Source organism: Carya illinoinensis, chromosome 1, assembly GCF_018687715.1.
Source record: "Carya illinoinensis cultivar Pawnee chromosome 1, C.illinoinensisPawnee_v1, whole genome shotgun sequence".
Lineage (NCBI taxonomy): Eukaryota > Viridiplantae > Streptophyta > Magnoliopsida > Fagales > Juglandaceae > Carya > Carya illinoinensis.
The window spans coordinates 50,945,020-50,968,922 of NC_056752.1; the positions used below are offsets into that span (position 1 = coordinate 50,945,020).

Consider the following 23,903-nt stretch of genomic DNA (forward strand, 5'->3'; position numbering starts at 1 on the left):
GGTGAATTGGAATCGGTGTAAAATATTTATTATACTCGATGTGTTCATTGAATCATTGCTTTAAAATATTTATATGTAAAGAGTTTGTAGCAAAATATTGCAGAGCAGTGTATTTAAAATGACTAATACGATCCTGACGGTTCTTGAAATGTTGAAAACCGTAGACGCCCCCACCACTCCAAGCTATCTCCACTTCTCTTCAAGGTGAATCCAAGTAGTTTCGCGGCACTTTTTGAATTTAACGGTAACTACTTTGGCATGTACCCAATAACTAGACAATAACCGCCAACCACGTTTCTTTCTAGAAAACCACCCAGTACTGTTATTACCATACATCTTATAACACTCTTTTTTCATAAGCCTCATTGCATTGCATTGCATTGCAATACCAAACTTATCGTCTACAAGAAGAATGAAGAACACAAACGCGGCATCTCTTTTTGCTCTCTTCTGCACTTCTGTGATGGCAATCTTGGTCGCCACAGACGTGCCGGTTCAAGCTGTGGAGGAATTCAAAGTGGGTGACGATTTGGGTTGGATTCAACCCGATGCCAACCACACTTCGCTTTACAGTCAGTGGGCTGCAAGGAACAGATTTCATGTTGGAGATTCTCTCTGTGAGTGAGTTTGTTTTACGAGTTCCTTTTCTTTTAACGGTGGCGTATCTCTTTCCAGAAAATGGTGGAAAGCTCCGGTTGTTTTTGTGGTTTTCTGGGTTATCAGAGTTCAGCGTAGTTTATAAATAAATTTTTATCATCATAGATGAAACAAATAATTATTCGGGGTCAGGGCCCCTGAAATAATATAAGAGTATGCAATCATTTTGCTTGAACTCAGACAGCGGTTATAATAATCCAAAAAACAAGAAAAAGTTGTGCTTGATTTCCCCGAGTCAAACAGTCTGATATTTATTTTAATTTCATCCCATATCTTGTATTAAAATATGGTGTTTTCTTCCCCTTCTTTGTTCATTCTTTGGCACAGCTTTTGAGTACAAGAATGATTCAGTTCTTGTGGTGAACAAGTATGAATACTACCACTGCAACACAAGCAAGCCAATCGCTGCCTTCAACAACGGGAAGAGTGTCGTCAGGCTTGATAGGCCGGGGCCATTCTACTTCATTAGTGGGGTTCCTGATCACTGCAAGAATGGCCAGAGGTTGTTTATTGATGTGATGTCTCTGCACCCAATCTCTCCATCTCCTCCATCCATTGCCTTTCCGCCTGCTCTAGACGAGGGGTCCTCTCCTTCACCGTCACCAAGTTCGGGAGTTCCAGTTTCAGTCACACTTGGTTCAGTCTTTATGGCTGTTACTTCCACATTTGTGACTTTCCTATGCTCTGCAGCATAGCTTATTGTTATGTTATTTTCGTATGTTTTAGATGGTTTTCTTAGTGCGTCGGATTCCGGCTGTTGGAATCAATCGTGCCTTAGATTTGCCTCTGACCTGTGCATTATATATTGAACATTGTTAGTTTAATTATTTTGGGACTTTTAAGGTTGGAAAATTGTATTTGAAACAGCCTTTAGTTTACTTTGAACTTCACAATTCAGTCAGTAGCTTAGCCCATTTAGCATAACATGGTATTTGATTTTCTTGTGAGCCTTGCATACTATTTTCACTTGCTAAATTAGCTAATGTAAACTGAAAGTTGCCCCGTAAACTCTTAATTACCCCGGAAACAAGCTTTCAAGATTTAGGAGCTTGGGCGAGGCCGCTCCAACGGCTCAGAGAATTACAGTTGCACTTTAAAAAAAATATATATATTGCAAAAAATCCACCATGTCAGGGCTATGATCTACAGCTTATATCCTATTACAGTCAGTGGCATGGTGAGAATTTTCAGAATGAGTGATATCCTTGACGACTGGAACTCTCAAGATCAGAATTATAAGAATGTGACTTTGCAAGCCGGTCCCCCGCTTTCTTTCTATCTTTTTTCCATTTCTTTTTTAGATACCAATGCTCAACAAGCTTCACAGATAAACCAAAAAAGATTGTGCCCAGAGTTCCTCCACTAATCGACACCAACACCACAAAAATCCATTCTGTTCCCTTGCCATGCGGGGTGTAGACCCATGTCGCTGCAACATAAGCTGTTGCCATGAATGACACAGCTACCCACATGACTTTATGAGCAACCTTCAGCATCATCATCTGAGGTTTTCTTTGGAAAGGAATGATGCTGACTAGAACAATGACGATGCACAGCGATGTGAACAATGCGATTTGATTGCTTACTACAAATACCTTGAAGGCCGTTGTTCTGTATAAGATAGACTTTCCTCTGAGTACTCCATCCTGATAGATCCAACCGGGAGGGCTTATCCCAGCTGCAAATGTAACTGTGGCAATCAAAACAGCCACAAGTATTATTGTGTTCCTTGCATTCTGAACCGCCTCATTGTATACCACATCTTGCTTGTTTTGGTTGAATCTATAAAGTTGTGTTAGTTCTTCCTGCCTTCTTTTGCTGAGATGTTTCTGTTGTCCTACACTTGTCAGCGTACTGGCAAGGGAACTGGATATGGTACCGCTAGTCTGCCTTGAGGAGGATTCAGCCACAGATGTGATATTATCCGGGGTTTCACACATCTTCTCTACTTGATGCTGTATCAGTTTAATTCGGGAACCTCCTCCTGCCTGGTCGAGGATGTCAAGGGCTGTGAGTCCTTTACGATTCTGGAAACTGATATCAACTGTTGTTTTGTTGATCAAGTAGGCCACTATCTGTAACAAATTCGAATTTCCATAAGTCTAATTAATTAGAAAACAGGTGCAGGCGCAAAAGAACATTATCATCAGTGTCTATCTACAGTTGTGGTCAACCTTTATGACACAAGTATAAATCATCATATCTGTATTAAACAAGCGTAGCTGTGGACATGACTTGTCAGGTAAAACTATTGAATGTTCATCAGCAGAAGTTTGGTACTTCACGAGTCAAAAACATGCGCAACACAGACATTATTCTGAGAAAGGCCATTCTAATTTAACAACCATCAGTTGTAGCAGGAATCATTATTTTTTTAAATTTCTCACCTGATCGTGCCCTCCAGAGACCGCAATATGCAAGATGGTGTTACCATATTGATCTGGACAGTGAAAGATATCGGTATCATTGAAGACTTGCATCAAGAATAAGAAGGCATTGTGGTGGTTGTATCTCACAATTAGATGAAAAACTGTTTCGCCCTTTTTTGTGTGATACTGAAAAGATGTTGGAGCCATTAACATGAATTCTTTCAGAATTGCCGTGTTGCCATTCATCGCAGCCAAGTGCAAAGGCGTGTAACCATCATTATTGAATTGCAGAGCAAGATCTGCATCAAGCTTTAAGAGCATTCTTGTTATCTCCCAGTACCCTCTATGACAAGAGCAGTGCAATGGCGAATACCCGTTGGTGTCAACCTTTTGAGCTAAGTTTGGGCACGCTTCCACAATCTTCCTAACAATATCTGCACCAGCAGCTCTAATTTTTCACTACATTATGCAGAATCTAGCTGAGCAAATTGAAATTTACAACAAAACTCATCTACGCATTTGAGTCATGCACATATTACCAGCAAGTGGACGTATAAATTGACGAGTAGCGGAATTCTCAATTTCAAATTAATTGGTAACTTGTTCAACAGGGAAAAGTTACCTGTGTGGCCTTTTGATACAGCAACATGAAGGCAGTTCTGATCAGAAGCATCTTCTTCCAATCCCTGCACCCAAGGCCTCCTCAAAAGAAGATTGACCACATTGAGATGCCCATAAATACAAGCCATGAAAAAAGGGCTCTTTTGGTCAGAGTTTAGCTTACTAACTGCCCACGGATTAGTGTCCAATAGCAACACCAACACCTTGACATTCCCTTGACGACAAGCTTCATGAAATGGAGTCTCCAGCTTGCTATTCTCAGCTGTGACCATGTCAGGGCGCAACTTAACAATTTCCGTGACCAAATCAAGATGGCCGAATCTTGAAGCCAGGTGCAATACCGTGTGCAAGGTATTCGCTGTTCTTTGTTCAATAATTTCTTCATTCTCTCTAACTAAACTCATAAAAGCGCGCTTATCAGCTTTTGCAATCGCATCTAAAAGCTTTTGATCCATTTAGTAAACTAAGCTCAAGACTACAAATTAAGGAAGATGTAATCTGCTGGACAGATTGTGTTGCCACCGTTCCATTTTCTGCAACTACGCTACGATATATATAAAGTTGAAAAACGCGGTTAAGGAAACTTCTTCGAATTGTGTAATCCATTGAGTTACAACTTCCTATAATCGTACCCTTTCCCACTTGATGCAGCCACCGATTTCTAAGCATCTTCAAGGAAGACCAGTAGTGTTGCAACATTTGGGAGAATTTGAGCCATGCAAATTATAGCAACGTGAACGTGAAAAATCAAATAGCATATAAGGGGAGACGTGAGTGTGATGATTGAGATGATGATAAACGTATCTTTTTATCCGCACGATGGACATGGAAGAAGAAAATTCCAGCCATTTTCCAAGTCCATTAGACGTGAGCGTGTGAAAGGAATCTCGAAGCAGAGACGAAAGAGGTAGAACCATTTGCGTTGACTGTTGAGGGTCAATGATATGAATTAATTAGACTTATCCAACTGATCATGCACTTTTCTGGATGCATTTGCCATTCCATAAATTATACTCAGGCCTGTGATGGCATATGGTTCTGTATGAACTTTGGTAGTTATTCGGGTTTTTTTTTTTTTTTTTAAAAAAAAAACATGTTTTGGAATTCACGTCAAATAAGAAATGCCGGATTTGCTAAAAAGGGATTATAGAATTATTACCTATAGCTAATATGGCCTAATATAATATCTTAGGTTATACAGTTATTTTATTATAAAGGACATCAAACTGAACTAAAATAAATTTTAGGCATTTGGGAACTGTGTAGAAATTACTTATGAACCGCAAATAAGTTTCTTCAGAAGTTTTTTATTTATTTTTGGTAAGTTTTTAATCAGAAGTTGGTGCTACCGTTCAAGATAATGACAGCAAATGGCGTGCAATTAAACTACTAGAGTATGCATGTACAGAGGAAATGGTTTTCTTGGAAATAAAAAATTATCAGTACAAAGGAAATCCTACATTGCAAGTAAAATACATTTCCAAACCAGATATCTACCTCATCAATCCAAACTAAACGATTCAGTAGGAGTGATGTCCTTGTAGGTATGAACTCTCAACATCTGAGTTCTGACTTTCCAAGTCACGATCTGCAACTCCCTGCCCTCTATCCTTTTTTTGTTTCTTCCACTTCATTTTCCGCAGCCAGTGCTCAACCAGAGTCACACCCAGAACAATAAACACCACTCCCAGGGTGCCACCGCTAACTGCTAGAAGCGTGACGAACACCCATTTTGTCCCCTGGTTTTTTGGCATTACCACCCATGTGGCTGCAACGTAACTTGTCGCCATGAATGCTACAGCTACCCACATGACCTTATGAGCCACCATCAGTAGTATCATCAGTGGCTTTCTCCGGAAGGGGATGATGCTGACGAGAACAATCACTATGGAGAGGGAGGCGAACAATGCAATGTTATTGCTTATCTCAAACACCTTGAACGCTAATGTTCCCCCTAACATCGACTTCCCTTTCATTTCTCCTTGCTGATATGAACCGCCAGGAGGGTTAATTCCAGCAGCAAAAGTAACTGTTGCGATCAAAATAGCAACTAGTATGATAGTGTTCCTTGCATTTTGCAATGCTTCCATGTATATTGCATGCTGCTTATGTCTGTAACTTGTGTGACGCTCCCCTACATTTTCCTGGTGCCTATTTTGCTTGTGTTGTCGCATGTTAGTTGGGAATAAGGACCCTCGTTTGTATGTTTCATGGTCAAATGTCGCCCCTGCTTGATCCTGTGGTGATGAAGTTCTAGAGCTGGTTCCCTGGCTAAATGGGGGCGAGCTCTTGCTTTCATAAGAAACCATTTCATTCATAATGGACATTTCCAATTCATTACCAATGCGAACGTTGGTTTTTTCTGCTTCCGGTGAAGGACACAACAGTTCGATACTTCTTCTACCACCGGCTTTAACAAACATGGCTTCAAGATGCCGATTCTCGGTACTGTCCTTGGCCTGGTCGAGGATATCTAGTGCGGTGAATCCTTTACCATTCCTAGCATTAATCTGCACTTCTGTTTCGTTGATCAAGTACTCTGCTATCTGTAACAAAGTTGAAATCAATAGTACAATTGAGAGATGTTTTCATGTCAATTAAGAAGTAATGGATACAAATTACGATGAGTGGCTTTAATGAATAAATTAAACTGTTTGTGAGCACAAGTACCGCAGTAGATGAGAGACTCAAAAGTTTGCATTTTTACGCTAATTTCATACCGTTAGCATAATACCAAAGACAAAATCAATCCGAAAACATGACACGGGAGCAGAGTGACAATACAGGGATTTAATTTAAGTGCAGAAACTGGACTTTATTAAGCTATTTGTGAAAAAAGAAAAGATTCATACAATAACAAGCCGGGACACCAACATAATTTCTATTTGCAATCATACGTGCAAAATGAGGTAACAAATCCATACTATAGGTGCCACTTTTGGCGTGTTAAATCATCAATTGTCTCAAATCATCCAAGTTCACAGGAATAAATAAATTTTATTAGTTAGATTATATCATAATATTTTACTTCATGTGTAAGTTAGACTCATTCTTACTAAGTAGACTTTAAATATGAGTAAAGTGTGGATTTAGAGTTCGAAGTCAAGACCTTTACAATTGTGATATCATGTTAAATCATCACTTGTTCCATTAACTTAAATTAACGAAAACAAAAATATTTAATTATCTAATTTATATTCTACTAATCATCGTGTATTGTATTATTTTACATTAGTGTTCTTGGTTTCGCAACAATATATAAAAGACTGAAATCAACACTCCTTTCTTACCTGATGTCTCCCACCAGAAACTGCATGATGTAAAATGGTGCTCCCATATTGATCCTGATGATGTATGAGATTTGTAGCATTGCAAGCATGAGCCATGAACGCAAGAGCATGGTACTGGCCATATCTCACAGCCAGGTGAAAGACTGTCTCTCCCTCAATCGTAGCACAGTGCAAAGATTCTGGAGCCATCAGCACAAGTTCTTCAAGGACTGAAACTTTACCGTTCATTGATGCCATATGCGGTGGCGTGTAACCATTGATGTTATATTGCAGAGCAAGATTTTTGTCACGCATCAAGAGCATCCAGGTTATCTCCCTGTGTCCGTGGATACAAGAATAGTGCAATGGCAAGTTTCCATTCTCGTCAATCTGTTGAGCAAAGTTCGGATACGCATTTAGTATCTCTCTGACGATATCTGCACCAGAAATTTTGATTTTAATAGATATCACAAAGCAGACTTACAAAAAATCATGACCATGTAAAATTTCATATCAAAATTTCACAACTTCAGGAAAATGAGTGCTTTTTAGTAAAGAAAAATTTTGATCAGCTACCTACCCATATGTCCTCTCGATGCAGCCACATGGATGCAAGTTCGGTCAAGCAGATTTTCCTCTGAACCCATAATTCGAGGTTGGTTTAAGAGGATATTCACCACGTCAAAATGGCCATGGCTGCAAGCAATGAAAAATGCAGTCTTGTTTTCACAGTTAAGCTTACAGGCAGCTCTCGGGTTGACTTCTAATAGCAGCTTCAAGACCTTGGCAGACCCTTGGCGACAAGCTTCATGTATAGGAGTCTCCAGCATCTTGTTCTCAGCAGCAACCAAGTCAGGGCACAATTTAATGATTTCGGACACCATGTCAGCATGTCCAAACTTAGAAGCGAGGTGTAAGGCTGTGTCCTTGGAGTCAGTTGTTCTCTGCTCAAGAATTCCTTCATTTGCTTGAAACAAACTGATTAATTTGGGCGTTTGATTTGTCCTAATTGCCTCTAGAAGCATAGCATCCATTCCCTTTCCTTTACAAGCTCCAAAGCTATATAGTTCTTTTCCCACAAGGCTTCTACAAATTTCTATCAAGGGGGAATAAATGAGACTAGAGATGTTATATATTCTCCAGACACCTATGTATAAATTAAATTGGAAATCATGTATAAACTGTCCTGGTACTATTTGGTTTTGACTTACTTTACAAATCTGCTTCCGTTTGTAGAGAGGGAGAGAGAGACAATTGTTTTGTCGTTGGAATCTTGCATAAGCTTTTGTGTGTGTGTGATTATCAACATGGCTCTCATTAAACTAGTTAGCATCTTCAAGGAATCCGTCGACAAACTTCCTAGAATCTTCGCGGAAGGCATTCTTTTTCATGCGTAAAATGGGAGTTTGACCTGGAGTTTACGTGGTTTTTGGTTTGGATATGAATAATATAAATTTGATTAACATCTAGTGGTTTTTCATATCAACTCAATTATTTGATCACAATCAATCATACCCGATAAATTAAAAAAAAAATCAATGAATTAGGAAGCAAGCCAAATCCAAAAAATGCAAGTCCAACTTGAACTTAATGGCTAAATGCTAGTAGACATTGTTCTAGTAATTAGACAAGACAGGCCGGAGGAGGAGCTGCTTTTCACAAGCTACTCTCAGCTGGAAATCATGAGTATTGTACAATACACATAAAGACGACGACGACCGACCACACAAATTACGTTCTATTTTTTCAAAACATGGAATGATTATCAAGGATTGACCGGACTTAGATTGATTTCCCCATTCAAAGATTTATTGGATATTGGTTTGTGTTGAATGGAATGAATTGGATTGAAGCGTCTGAATAATGCATCAGTCGGTTTGTCCTTTTCTTACCGACATAATTTTATTATTATTTAATATTTATTTATTTATTTAATATTTTTATTACTATTTACAAACCACCTTACCGTATAAACGGAACCTAATTCTTCGATTTGCTTTTGGATCCGTCCACCACCCAAGTCATGATTTTAACCCCTGCCAACGTCTTACATTGAATCACAGCTCTTTATGGCCCACACAATGTATAGTTTATCGAGATTTTTTTTTTTCAAAAAAATATATCCTTGAGGAGTTTAATACCGGCCCTAACAAATATAAATATATATATATATATATATATATTTGTGTATGTATAATAAAGTCTACCAACACTAGTTGAAATCGTTGAATATGTATCATATCTTCAACTTCAAGAGTGTTCAAAACATGGAAACCATTAACCTAGGACTGATCACTAAACTGAAACTCGTTATTACAGATTCCACGGAATAGCATTAGTTTGACCAGCCAGCTGCATCCAGAATTCTACCTTCTGCGTTAATCACCTATTTCTAATCCCAAGCTCCAATACTATTAGCGTTCAATCAAGTTTAACCCACCAAAGTCTCATGACTCTTATCCACCACCAAATATTTCTATATTGTAATTTATAAATAACTGAGAAAAAAGGAATTATAAATTCTAAGTGAAATTTTAAGTTCGTTGGTTTTGCAAGTTAGCTAAATGGTCATTTTCTTCATACTAAAAAAAATCACGTTCATTTGTTTAGAATGTAGCATAACAGAAAGAAAGAAGACAAAGAAATCAGTTAACTGCGTAGCCTGCCCTAGGTTGCCGATCCCGTCTTATTTGTAAAAGTAGCTATTAGATAGCTATGATCAGGTCGCAATGCTACCACGCGAAATGCCTCATTTGAAGCCAACCAGGAGGCAATTTCGTAAAAAGATATTACCCGGATACAGGTCCGAAGGCTTCCTCAACAAGGACTTATTCCTCATTGAGTACAAATTGAACCGTCCTAACAACGACAAGTCCGATTAAGAAGAGCCTCTTCGAGCCCTCCAATACGGCCTGTGTTAAGAGCTTGGTAGTTGTGGATATTAGGATTGATAGTGGTGGATATTAGGAATGCTTGTGTGCTGTGAATGCTGAAAAGATGATTGAAATGGTGAAATATGGTTGCTGTAATGAGAATGCAGGATGCACGGCAATTGTATGAAGAAATGCTAAGAAAGGACAATGACAATGGAAATGCTACGGGAGTAACTTCGAGGGCTCCCTATCCTCCAAAACAAAATAGCAACTACAGAGAATCCTTCCAGGAAATTGTTCAGATGCCATCCCCTCCCCTTTCCGTGCCTTAAGACATTCTCATTTCCTAACAGAATTGAGACTAACTAAATTGACCCTGACAGTGTAAAACCCAAATGACAGATGTACGTACCATTTGGGATTAAATACCAAACCTGCGTTTTCAGACTAATAAAAGGATTCTATTGTAAAACGGTGCGCAGCACCTATTTAAAATATAAGGAACGGTGCGCAGCACCCAGTTATTTAATACGGAACATTTCTTGCTTGCACGACGTCGTTGTTGCCTCTTTAACTTCAACACTTCTGCAGTTCGATCTCCCCACTTCAGTTCCATCTCAGATCAGTTCTTCGAAGCCCTAACAGCCTGCCTCCTGGCAGCCCCCTCTTTACAAAGAATGGAATAGGGGCATATAACTCAAAATAATTCTTGAAAAAATAAAAGAAAATGTTATATTCAGTTTTTGGACTCCACTTATCTAGCTACTTTTAAAGAAAAAATTATTCAAATCTTCATTCTAATTTACCAAACTCATCAAAGATCCTCAAAATCTCCAAACATAGCCCATTTGAGTGAGAGACACCATTCTTGACTAGGGTAAGAGCATTGACATTAATTTCATCAAAAACCTAACCAAATATAAAATATAATGAATTTATCTAAAATATAGCTGTATTGAATTAGCCAAAGACAAATATGAAAAGTTTTAAACTATAGTAAATATTGGTCTTTTTTCAAATTTAAATGGTTGTTGTTCACTCATCAATCGTATATTTTATTCCAGTTTAATACCCAACGGACTTTAAAAATAAAAAATAAAAAAATTGTTTCCCTCTCTCCTTTTCCTCCTCATGTGTTTACTCTCTCCCTTTCTCTCGTTTTCTTTCTTCATAGTGCACCAAAACCTTCCTCTCTTCGATTATTCACGCTGAAATCAGAATCAAGGCAGAACACTAGGGATTACTCCATCATAGTGATCCAGGCCAATTCCAGCCTCGAAGACTAGAACCAGGTCTTTAGCTCGCCCTCCACCACTTACGTCGGCATCTACGATAGCCATGGTGGGCCAAAGGCCTACAGATTTGCCAACAAGCACTTATTTCCTTATTTACACAATATATTATTCTCGCCAAAGCCTCATATCTTTGTTTGTATTTTCTAGAAAAGGAGAAACCTATGTCTGCGGAACACTTTGTCTGTGAAAGTTTCGTTTGTTCGGTACGGAAGGGAAAGGAAAGGACTTGAATTATCTTTCTTTCTTTCTTTTTTGGTCCTCTGATGATATGGTTGTTCAGGACCCAAAAAAAGTAGAGGAGGTTCGTTCTTGTCTGAATGAATTGTAGATAGTGTTGGAAAACTCCCCAAGTGTGAATTGCCCAAGTGTGAAATGGTTGTGGATTTACAGCCACCTACCCAGCCACCCACCCACTCCACCGAAATTCTCTGGCAGCAAAGATTGACCAACATTCATCTGCACCGAAAGATGACTTGAAAATTGCTATGTCTTGTTCCCCATGGTTCTCCTATAAAAGGAGATGAGTTGTGAAGATAAAATCATTCTCACTGCGGTGAGAAATCAAGGGGCGTGGCAACAGAGCTTTAGGGAGAAAGAAAAACAGAGAGAAAGAGGGACGTGAGGGAGAGATGAGAATTTGTAGATTTTTGTAAATCTTGTACAAATTCTATAAAAGAGGCTCCACTGGACGTAGGCAATTTGCTGAACCACTTAAATATCGTCTTGTGTGATTTTCAGATAGGCCGGAGGTGCAACAATTGGTATCAGAGCTCTGGTTCAAGCTGTCTGAAAATTCAAGTTGGTCAAAATCAATTTTTGACAACTCCAGGGTGTTCCTCGCGATGAGACGAATTCGTTGCCGCAAACGGAATTGAAAACGGAGGTCGAAGGAGCCCACATGCGCCCCTAGAAGATCGGCGCGTCCATCTACTGCAACTCACGCGCCCCCACGCGAACCTGAGGTTGAAGACGATTGATTCACATGCGCCACGTGCCCCCACGCGCTCCAGAGGAAGAAGATGCGTGACGGAAACTCTCCCATGCGCCGCCACGCGCCCTACGCTGCTTAAGCGCATGATTGACACGTGCCTCACGCACTCCCCAAGCGCTCACAGCTACTGCAGCGCGTGTTGTACACGCGTGTCACAATCTCCAGGAGATTTGCCCGGGACCACACCTCGGCACGACTCATGGAAGGTCAGGACAGTCATATGGCTAGTCTGCTTGCATGCTTTGGCTCAAACCATGACACGCAGCGGGCGAGCATGGAGGCTACTGACCACGTGCAGACCATGCGTGCAGGCTTGCGCGTGCCCTTGAGCGTGCATCTGCGCGCATGCATGCGTGCCCCCACACCACCTAGCAAGGCCAGTGGTGTGCCCCCACAGGCACGCCATCCAGCGCACGGCTCCAGCCCGTGCCTTGCAGAGCAGGTTAGTGGCATGCCTCGCGGCGTGCCATCCAGCGCATGGCTCCAGCCCATGCCTTGCGGAGCAGGTCAGTGGCATGCCCACCAGGCATGCCAACCAGCGCATGGCTCTAGCCCATGCCTTGCAGACTCAGCGCCCAGGCCACCAGCCTAGGCCATGCCGTGCACCATCATGGCTTACCTTCAGCAAGTCATGCCCATCATGCCGTGCACCACCATGGCTCACCTTCAGCAAGCCATGCCCACCATGTCGTGCACCACCATGGCTCACCATCAGCTAGCCATGCCGCACCACCCTGGCTCACCATCAGCCAGCCATGCCGCGCACCACCATGGCTCACCACCCAGCAAGCCATGACAGCACCACCTGACCATGGACTGACCTGACCACCGTGCACCACCTAGCCACCATGGGCCATGCATGCCACGGCTAACCTTGGTCCATGGCCATTATCTTGTTATTTATTTTATTTATTTAATTTACTTTATTTATTTATTTTCTAGGGACCTATTGGGGGTTTCCAATTTGTTTTTCTTATAAATAGGACCTCCTTCATTTGCTTTAGGATCTTTTGACAAAACTCTTAGAGGGAAGACTCTTGTTTGAGATATCACAAACTGATGCCTTTGCACTTAGGCTTTTTGGGTGCAATTCGTGAATCCCAAAGAGAGAATCACACTTTGCAATTCGTGAATAAGTGTGATTCAATCTATCTTATTCTTGCAACTTGGTGCAATTCATGAATCCAAGTTGTGTTTATCAATATATGAGGTTTATTCATTACTTGTGCAATTCGTGAATCAAGTATTGATTATCCTTTTTATGTGTTTGTTCATTCAAGTTCATTAGTATTTTGCTATTGTTCTTGATCGTTCTTCGTTGTTCTTGAGTGTTCTTCATTTTGCACTCGAGTGTTCTTCATTGTTCATGCATGTTCTTCATTTTGTTCATGCATGTTCATCATTGTTCTTGAGGTGTTCTTATTGAAGTAGGCTCATTCAATCCGTCCAACCCCTCAAAATCGCCCACCATAGTGTTTGTCAACTTTCCATAGTTGATTGCTTCATCCATTTTACCCTAGCCGACCACCCCACTTTCCAATTAAGATTCCTATCATTTAGGAATCCTAATTAATCCCTAAAATCACTCCCATAATCAGCCATTCATATCTCCATCATATCCCAAGATTTTAGGAAGGTCATCTCCAAGATTCAAGGAAGTTTGACTTCCAAGATTTTAGGAAACTTCCTAAAATCTCTCCTCCATCAAATTTTGGTCAGCCCTAGCCATTCCCTCCACATCACTCATCTTCAATCCTAGCCACCCATCTTACATTTTCCAAACCCTAAACACATCATCCAAACCCTAAGCCTATCTTCCAAGTGGCGCCTACACCATAGCACTCACTAGTGTCGTGCGCCCATCACCCTTGAACCACACCATCACTCTTCATCTTCCATCACTCCATACACTCACCTTAGCCTAAACACTTAACCCCACCATCCCCAAGTGGTCATATTGACCACCTTTGCACGTGAGCCAAGCAAGAGAGGAACCAAGGTTCGGTCATCACAAGGCCACCATTGGCGTGGAGGACTTGGTGTTTTGGGTCTAGACCGAGGACCCCAACAACGCGCCCCCAGACGCCCTACCCGGCGTGTGCATCCCACGCGCCAGACAGATTAGAACTGTCCGTTTTTCAAATCTTTGTTGGGCTAGATCTAAGACATTCGGAGTCCGATTTCAACGATCAAATAGTGCTTTCCAACTATTTGGATCATTCCGGACTCATCTGTATGGTGGGAATGTTGAGATTCACCACTGGTACTTTCGATCTGAACTGTCCACGTGTTGCAGATCATTTTGGGCTAGATCTACGCCAGTTGGAGTTCCATTGCGATGATCAAATAATGCTGACAAACTATTTAGATCATTTTGGACTCATCTGTACGGTGGGAATGTTGTGATTCGCCATCGGTACATTCAATCTGAACCATCCACGAGTTGCAGATCATTTTGGGCTAGATCAATGCCAGTTGAAGTTCAATCGCAATGATCAAATAGTGCTGACAAACTATTTGGATCATTCTGGACTCATCCGTACGGTGAGAATGTTGAGATTTGTCATCGGTACTAATGATCTAGACCGTTCATACTTCAGATCAGTTGTTGACTTGATCGCAACCAGTTGAAGTCATGATAGACTCATTTTTTGGCATGATTGCAGCCAGTTGGAGTCGTGATGGACTCATTTGTTTTGGGCTTGATCGCAGCCAGTTGGAATCGTACCAGACTCATTTTTTTTGGGCTTGATCTCAGCCAGTTGGGGTCGTGCCAGACTCATTGGTTTTGGGGCTTGATGTCAGCCAGTTGGAGTCCAATGTTGCCAGACTCAGTTCGTTTGGGCTTGATTTAAGCCAGTTGGAATTGTGAAGTTTGAGGAGCAAACTTCAGATCATTGGACGATGCTGATTAACTTATTATATCAGCAGGTTTTTTGCAGTCATACAACTCATGGAGCATAATGTTATTAAGAGAAGAACCGCAACGGATCTCATTGTGGCTTTCTTTGAAAAGAAAATTACAAATAACAAAGTGCAGATGAAGAAACAGTTTAACTTCAGAAAAGGCAGAAGATACTATTGTTGCCCAATAGCATTTGACGTTGTGGTCAAAAGGTTGGGAGTTCATGAGAATGGCTATGAGTAATTCTGCAAAGAAGTCAAAGTTGAAGTTTCTTAATGTAAGAGATCTTATCCTATATAAAGAGGTGCGCAGAAGAAATTTTGACAAGATCTCGAGTTGTTGGTCATGAATGTTGATAGTAAGGATAGAGGCAAGTCAAGATCTGGACAACATATGACTCGCTAAAAATTGTGGCAAGACAGGCCACAAGAGACTGCTAAAATCAGGAGAAAATTGTGAATGATGCTGTGAATATGGTGATTGAAGAAATACATAGTGTTGCATTTCTTGCAATGCACAATGCTGTTAAAGACAGCTTGAACACAGTAATCATTCAGTAGTGTTTTCTCAAAAAGACATGGAAGGTCACGAATGATTCATTGATTTTGGCTCGTGATAATGGTCGTGTGAATTAGATGAGGAAGTAAAAGGAACTCAGTTTTACTTTTCCTCATCTAAACCTGAAGAAATCTCCTTAGACCACGACATGAAACAAATGTGTGAGAGATGGGAACAAAACGTCAGATGTTCCAAGGATATCTACACCTAAAGTTGATGATTGCATGACTGCCAAGACAATTAGACCTCCATTATGGTTACTACCTTAAACTATATCCTGCTGAATGAAGGTAGTGAACTATGGTATGAAGAAAATCTTGCAAGAATGGAGATTATGCAAGTCGAAGTTAGCAGAGACTGCACACAAGATGGGCACATCTACTGAAGACAGAATATGTTAGCAACAGGATGAGGAGTTAGTCGCCCAAGTCAGAGATGGAGACCTCAGTAATAGGTTCTCTGATATGTGTCAAGGTCATTGCGAGACCATTGATTCCCAGTGCAGTGGGAGATGTGTTGCCCTATGTAAATGTGTTGATTAAGGGCACTGTACGTGATAAACTAAAGTTATGCATCACTTTAGTTAGTCTTCTAATTTGAAGACATGAGCTGTAAAATTGCAAAGATGGCAAGGGATCATGTTAGAGATAGACGCTAGCATGTTGATAACCAGTCTCCAAGTTGGAGATTGGTGTGATTGTAGGATTATGGAGCCTGGTTTGAAAGCTGCAAAGACACCAAGTAGATTGTTTGCTCGACTATGGCTCGAGCAAAACTCAGTTTGCTCAAGGTGTACATGAGTGCGGACTCATGGACTCGAGCAAAAGAAGAATCCTAGAGAGTTGAGATTGTGCAGTTGAGCACTTGTAAATCTCCTCTGAAGAAAATCCCTTGCAAGCTCCGTGGATGTAGACGATGCGAATGCATTTGAAGATGCATTTGGAGAGGCATCCGAATATCCATTTGAAGACGTACCTGCAGATGCATTTGATATCGGAAATCTCTCATGTCAAAGAAATAAGTGCATTCATTTGAAAAATGAATCAGTTTGCAAGCAGCCTAATATGGCATACTTGGATGGAGGGGGTGATTATTGAAAAGCCACCTGCAGTGTGAAAACAGAGAGAAGCACCGTTCTCTCCCTTGGCATATTAGGCGCCTCCCACAGACACCCACAGTGTCTGCACCTCCATTTCTTTCGTAAATCCCTTCACCAAAATTGTAAGTTGTAGGCTGCTCTCTCCTATAAATAGGAGAGAGCTCAGGTGCAGAAAGTGGGGCGCGGCAGCAGCGGTGGGGGAAAAAGAAAAAAAACAGAGAGAAAGAGGGACATGAGGGAGAGATGAGAATTTGTAGATTTTTGTAAATCTTGTACAAATTTTATAAAAAAGGCTCCAGTGGACATAGGTAATTTACTGAACCACTTAAATATCATTTTGTATGATTTTTAGACAGGCCGAAAGCGCAACAGATAGTTTTTTATTGGTCAAGTTGGGTTTTTTTCGTTTGATTCATTGAACTATGGGAAGTCTCTATTTAGTGAACATGGGCTCTGTTTGGTTGGTGTAAAATTTTAGGGAACAAGAAAGACTAAATTTTTTTAAAAGTTTAATGAATTTTTGTTTTTAATTATAGAATTCACTACTGAAAAATGTGGGATTATCCGTAAATGTGATAAAGAAGGTATTTCATGTCATCAAGGAGGAATGTGTGCATTTAACGAAATAAGCATTGCCTGTATGGCCACAAATTGTAGATGTCAATATTAGTTAGAAGAAATATTGACATAATATAATTATTGGATGAATAAATTGTAGATGTGTTTGTTGGTTCCTTAAATTATTATATATATATATATATATGATTGTTTGGTAGAAGAAGGGTTGACAAAATATGTTTATTGAGGTTGAAGAAAAAATTTAGTTGGAAATCAATAATTTAAATATCAAATTAAATTATTAATGTATATATGGTTAGTGTAATTACAACATATGAAAGAAAATTAAAAATATTATTATTAAAAAAATAATAATATATTATTATTTTGATGAATCTATTAATTAATCTAACTAATAGAAATATTTTAAATTTATAAAAAATATATACTTCTCGTCAAATTTGAAAGATAACTTTACGAAGCAATGTAATGCTCCAAGAAGAGAGACAAGGGATGCTTGTTCCCTTAGCGTTGCTCCTGTCAGAAATAGTAGACTCTGAATTGGGTACCACAAAAAGGGTTTGGAGCTATCCCAATGGCCTTAGTGGAAGAGCCAACTGGATCAATCCCCTTTGCTGCATTTTGGAACTTCCGCCCATTAATCTTCCTCATTCACTGTGTCAATGCGAGTTGGTCCGCAGTAATGTCCCAACACTTGACAGTAAGCAGTAAGCAGTCCACCAATCGTACACCCAATGAATGGTGGTCCATTCACCATTATCACACAGCACATCAAAAATCAATCTTCTACTAAAAATATCCCTCCACTACGGGAGTTCTGTACTTTACCTCTTTGAGGAGATAGTGTCAGTCTATTTTGGGCGCTACCAGTTGAGAAAGAGGGGGCTTGTTCCGCAATATGCCATGGCACACAATCCATTAATCCTAACCATCCCACAGTCTACAAGCGAGAGAATTAACCAGTCGGCAGGGAAGGCGTTGGCCAACAAATTAAATAGCAGTTACCATAGGCTTTTCCCAGTTCTTGCATCCATTCACAATTACGCCCATCTTTATTCTACCATGGTATTTCCTTAAGTTGGGAATGGAAAGAGGGGTTGATGCGATGCACACGCCCATTACGGCAAATCAAGCACCTTGAGAAATGTGGTTCTACACTTCTACCACGAGGTAAGTAGCTCTAACCCAAATAACCTGTTTTAATAATATGTGCTTGTGCCTATATATAGGAGGCGCCATTGAACAGACCCACGCCCTCTGCCTTTAGGTCCTCCATCAAAGTTCCAGCCTTTCTCCTGCACATTACCATTCCTTTCGACAAAATCTTGGTTACAAAAACCCCCTTCGGAGTAGAGTTGTCCATTCTTCAATCTCAGTTCGTAGGATCCGAATCTATTATTTCCTGGACCCAAGTCAATGCCCTTCTTTAGAAATTTCCGAATTAGCCGTATCTTGAATGGCCAAGATCCCCGCATCAATGGGCGATACGGCCTACTAACTCGTTTGAGGTCTTATCACGTGTCCTTTGCCCTTTGGTCTAACTTTCTACTCTATACATGGTTTGGTTTTCGGCTCAAACTAATATATAAAATTGTTTGTGATACGTTGCATTTTTTGCGCCTGATTATGTTATGTGTTTACACAGAATAAATGAGTTTGGAATATTAGAAACTCCTATACCATAGTCTGTTTTCTAATTAAAGGTATACTAATCCAGAAATTTATATTCCCCTAAATTACCACATTACTTTTGCTATTTTCTTGAGGGTTCTCTATCACGTTTTCCGTGATCGATGATCTTAATTTCTTGAGGCTTAACACTACCAAAGCTTTGGTCGATGCTTTTAGCTACAGACCATTACGTAGTTTAGAGATATTGATCTTTGTATCATGATTATTTGTTTTGGAGACTAGGATATTATTATTGAGGTTACAAATTATCTTGAGGATGAGCTTCATGAACTCGTTACTCTGATGGGATTTTGAAGCCGTAGTACCGGGTTTGATCGACGGTCTTAAAAAATATGACTTCAGTGGATGGGTTCTTCAAAAGGTTAGAAAATGATTTCGTAGGCAACTTTAATTCTCTGGGTTGTAATAAAAAACAGTTGGAGAAAAAATAGGGTAGTAAGAACAACTATATACGCTCCGTTGGAGAAACAATATGCCAGGCCACTCTGAAAGCTTTAGGTTTATAGACAGATTGAGAAAATTATATATATACTTAGAATAGATACGCCAAATTTACGAGTCTTACACTGTAAATGATTACCATACAACACAGCTTTACATACAAATCCTATGGTTTATGATTGTTAAACTTTCGACCTTAAGAGGTTAAAGTATTTAATTCGTTTCCGCACCATGGTTGGAGGACTTTTTTTTACATCTGTAAAGGTGTTTGATTGTAATCACGGTAGAGTAATCCTAGATACTGTGCAAATTCCACATGCTCATTTTGAAAAAAAGTGGAATTTATTATTGAAAAATGATTTTTTCACGTGGCTCCAAATATACCAACTTCTTCAAAATGAGTGCGAGGAGCTTGCACAGTAACTTAAGACTACCAATATCATTTCTCACTAAGATATTCTTCCACCGTAAGTGCACACTCTGGAATTTCTTCTCGATCATTTGGGAGGTGTAAACATTCAGTATGAGTGATATCCTTGCAGGTATGAGCTCTCAACATCTGAATTTTGACTTTCCATGTCAGGATCCCGATCTGCAACTCCCTCCCTGCTATCCTTTCTTAGTTTCCTCCACTTTGTTTTCCGCAACCAGTGCTTAACCAGCATCACACTCAGAACAATAAAAACCACTACCAGTGTGGCACCGCTTACTGCTAATAGCATCACGAACATCCATTTTGTCCCCGTAATTTGAGGCATCACCGCCCAAGTGGCTGCAACATAACTTGTTGCCATGAATGCCACAGCTACCCACATGGCCTTGTGAGCCACCGTCAACAATATCATCAGTGGCTTTCTCTGGAAGGGGATGATGCTGACAAGAACAATCACTATGGACAGAGAGGTGAACAATGCAATGTTGTTGCTTATCTCAAAGACCTTGAAAGCTAACGTTCCGCCTAAAATTAACTTCCCTTTTGATTTTCCTTGCTGATAGAAACCACCAGGAGGGCTGATTCCAGCAGCAAAAGTAACTGTTGATATCAAAATGGCAACTAGTATGATAGTGTTCCTAGCATTTTGCAATGCTTCCATGTATATTGCATGCTGCTTATGTCGGTAATTTGTGTAACTCTCACCTATATTTTCCTGGAGCCCTTTGTTAATATGCTTGTGTTGACGCATATTAGGTGGGAATAAGGAATTCCTTCGGTATGTTTCACAGTCGAATGTCTCTCCAGCTTGAAACTGTGGTGATGATATTCTAGAGCTGGTTCCCGGGCTGAATCTAGGCGAGCTCTTGCTTTCAGGAGAAACCATTTCATTCATCACGGGCATTTCCAATTCAGTAGCAATGCAACGCTGCATGATAGGCAGACGTTGACTGTTGGACGTTCTTTCTTCCGCTGGTGAACGAGATAACAATTCGATACTTCTTCTGCCACCGGCTTTAACAAACTTGGCTTCAAGACGGCGGTTTTCTGCACTGTCCTTAGCCTGGTCAAGGATGTCAAGTGCTGTGAGTCCTCTGAGGTTCCGAGCATTAATATGCACTTTTGTCTTTTTGATCAAATACTCTGCCATCTGGAACAAAATTTTATAAAAAGTTATTTTTATGTTTAGAAAATTTATGAGTAATGTTAAATACAGTGACTTTTGCGTATTCATTGTGCTCATTGTGCACTCTACTGATATGATTGGCCGGATCAATTATTTTTTAATACACAACCAATCACATCAGTAGAGTGCGTAAAAAAGTACGCAAAAGTGACTACACATAGAATTTTTGAAAATTTATAAGTAAAGTAGATTTGATATACTGCATTAAACTAGGTCAATTTGTGAATTTATTTTTGTGAAATTCTTTTGTGGCTGTAGCCCTTCTCATTTTTAATTTTTTTAAAATTAAAATTTAAAATGATTTCTAATGAGATTAATGTTGATGTAGCATAGAAATCGTCAGCTTTTATTTTTAATAATAACACTGTTTCTAATTTTCAAAAATTAATTAATATTTGGTCAGCCTATTGGTGAAGAATTTACCAAGCTATATGAAACACTAGATGTACATGCAAAATGATGATTATACCAAACAATTAACCTCACGAGTCATGCCATCTTCCACATACTGGCTCATTTTAATGTACGTACCCTAGTGAATTACAATCAACATTCAACATTCTTTTCTTACCTGATGGCGCCCACGAGAAACAGCAACATGCAAAATGGTGTTTCCATACTGATCTTGACAATGAATGAGATTTGTACCATTGCAGGTTTGCACCAAGTACACAAGCGCATCGTATTGTCCATGTCTCACGGCCAGATGAAACACCGACTCTCCCTCGTTCGTATTATAGCGAAAAGATAGAGAAGCCATGAGCACAAGCTCTTCAAGGACTGCAACTTTGCCATTCATTGATGCCATGTGCACTGGTATGTAACCATTAATGTTGCGGTGCAGAGTGAGACTTGCATCGCAGTTTATGAGCATCTGGGTTGCCTCCCTGTGTCCTTGGATACAGGCATAGTGCAGCAGCGAGTTGCCTTTCTCGTCGGTCGTTCGAGCCAAGTCAGGATACGCATTTAGTAACTCGATAACAGCATCTGCACCAGGAACTCTGACTTCATGTTAATTAAGTGATTACAACTTTGTGAATTCATTAAAAAAAAATTTTAAAAAGAAAAGGTGAAAAAAAAGAAAAAAGAAGAAGAAGAAGATATGAACCCTTAATTACCTACCCATATGTCCGTTCTTTGCTGCCACATGAACACAAGTCAGATCGAATACATTTTCCTCTAAACCCAGCATGCCAGGGTGGTTTAAGAAGAGATTCACAACGTCGTGATGGCCATTACTGCAAGCCATGAAAGAGGCAAGCTTGTTTTCAGAGTTCAGCATACATGCAGCCCTCGGATTGGTCGTTAATAGCAGCTTCAAAACCTCGGCAGACCCATGGCGGCAAGCTTCATGTATCGGAGTCTCCAGCATCTTGTTCTGAGCAGCAACCAAGTCCGGGCACAATGTAACAATTTCCGACGCCAAGTCAACGTGTCCGTACTTTGCAGCAAGGTGTAATGCTGTGTCCAACGAGTCGGCTGTTCTCTGCTCAAGAACTCCTTCATTTGCTTGAAATAAACTGACTAATGTGGGCGTGTCATTTGTTTTAATTGCCTCTATAAGCTTAATATCCATTTCCTCAAGCTTCCGATTAAGCTATAATAACTTTTCTCCACTAGGATTAATCGACTTTCTAATGGAGATCAGAAAAAATATGAATTGAGAGATGTTATGTTCCATACTATATATAGAAGTCATTGGCAATGACGCGGATCAGTATATACCATTTCACTTCTAGAATTTACTCGCTCCCTAATGTCAACTTAAAGGAATTGCCAATTAAATTTCCAACGACCTTCAAGAAAGAATCTTTTTAATAAATAGTCGGTCGTGTGAAGAATTATCTTCATGGATTTTGTTTTGGGTAGAAATTCTGAAATTGCATATTGGGTGGGATTGCATATTCATTATCTCACCTTTTTGGATTCTTCGTCGAACCCCGTTGCTAAGACTTCCATGTGGGAAACCATGAATTTTTGCGAAGAAAGAATTGTCGTTGTCGCACTGTGTCTTCTTGCCGCGAAAATGTTGGGAAAAATGGAAGCCAGCTGCTAGCTGCTGGGAGCCGGCCCGATTAAGGCCGAAGTCCATGGTTGGGCCCTCAAGCCTTTTGAGTCAAGGCGATGACAAGCAATTTTTATATATTTTTAAGTTTGGTACACGTGCAACTTCATAGATGGTTTGGGCTGAAAAATATTACTCTGGTCAGATAAGAGTTTCAAATAATTGAGAAATAGAAGTATCAAATAAGTTTTATAATATTTATTATTAATTTAGGACTTTTAAAATTAGTTATTTGAATAATAATAAATATTATAAAATCTATTTTATATATCTATTTCTCAATTATTCTTTCAACTTCTTTGTTGGGACACTTAGGCCCACTTGATTAACCAAAATTAAAAATTTTATCTCATTTTATCTCAATTTATCGTTATAACCTTTTTAAATACACGTACAAAATATAATAAATAATTTAATTTTTTTAAATTTAAATATAAAATTAATATTAAAAAATTATATTATAATAATATTTTATTCATTACTATTCAAAACATCACATCTCATCTAATTTCATCTGTGTAACTAAACGGGGCCTATTTACGTGATTCTGGCTTATTATATACCGTTTTCAATACATCCCATTTTATTTGATTTTTGAAATATCGCTCAAATTAATTTTTTTTTTTAATTTTTAAAGTTTTAAATTTCTGATTTAATCATTATAATTTTTCTATCAATATAAAAAAAATCATTTTTTTTAAATTTTAAAATAAAAATAATATTAAAAAATTATATTCTAGTAATATTTTAATTTTATAATATTTTTATTTAATTTTTTCTTATTTAACTTTTAAGTTTTAATATTCACATATTTTCATCTCATTTAACGTCTAAGCGAAATTCGCATTATTAAATAGATTTTTCTTTAAA

General features: G+C 39.4%; 3 protein-coding genes and 1 long non-coding RNA gene across 5 annotated transcripts; 2 read left to right on the forward strand and 2 right to left on the reverse strand.

Annotated features, from left to right (window-relative positions):
* Window positions 1-49: 49 nt before the first annotated feature.
* LOC122282134 (early nodulin-like protein 1) lies at window positions 50-1,484 on the forward strand. Its single transcript, XM_043094094.1, has 2 exons — window positions 50-617; window positions 985-1,484. The coding sequence occupies exons 1-2, from the start codon at window positions 413-415 to the stop codon at window positions 1,350-1,352; spliced, it is 573 nt and encodes a 190-aa protein (XP_042950028.1). The 5' UTR covers window positions 50-412; the 3' UTR covers window positions 1,353-1,484.
* Window positions 1,485-1,607: 123 nt separating this feature from the next.
* On the reverse strand, window positions 1,608-4,219 carry LOC122282125 (ankyrin repeat-containing protein At5g02620-like). Its single transcript, XM_043094087.1, has 3 exons — window positions 3,649-4,219; window positions 3,045-3,460; window positions 1,608-2,732 (listed from the first exon to the last, which is right to left on the reverse strand). Exons 1-3 carry the CDS (start codon window positions 4,100-4,102, stop codon window positions 1,845-1,847), a joined length of 1,758 nt encoding a protein of 585 aa, XP_042950021.1. The 5' UTR covers window positions 4,103-4,219; the 3' UTR covers window positions 1,608-1,844.
* An 831-nt stretch (window positions 4,220-5,050) lies between these two features.
* On the reverse strand, window positions 5,051-8,672 carry LOC122282111 (ankyrin repeat-containing protein At2g01680-like). 2 transcript variants are annotated; one of them, XM_043094077.1, is made up of 4 exons: window positions 8,128-8,672; window positions 7,497-8,012; window positions 6,938-7,353; window positions 5,051-6,193 (listed from the first exon to the last, which is right to left on the reverse strand). In XM_043094077.1, exons 2-4 carry the CDS (start codon window positions 7,948-7,950, stop codon window positions 5,168-5,170), a joined length of 1,896 nt encoding a protein of 631 aa, XP_042950011.1. In that variant the 5' UTR covers window positions 7,951-8,012; window positions 8,128-8,672; the 3' UTR covers window positions 5,051-5,167. The 2 variants fall into 2 exon arrangements, with proteins under 2 accessions (XP_042950011.1, XP_042950003.1); XM_043094069.1 differs by having other exon boundaries at window positions 7,497-8,671.
* A 9,031-nt stretch (window positions 8,673-17,703) lies between these two features.
* LOC122282140 lies at window positions 17,704-22,552 on the forward strand. Its single transcript, XR_006230400.1, has 3 exons — window positions 17,704-18,386; window positions 19,892-20,867; window positions 21,625-22,552. It is a non-coding gene; the product is annotated as an uncharacterized LOC122282140 (long non-coding RNA).
* The last annotated feature ends 1,351 nt before the right edge of the window (window positions 22,553-23,903 follow it).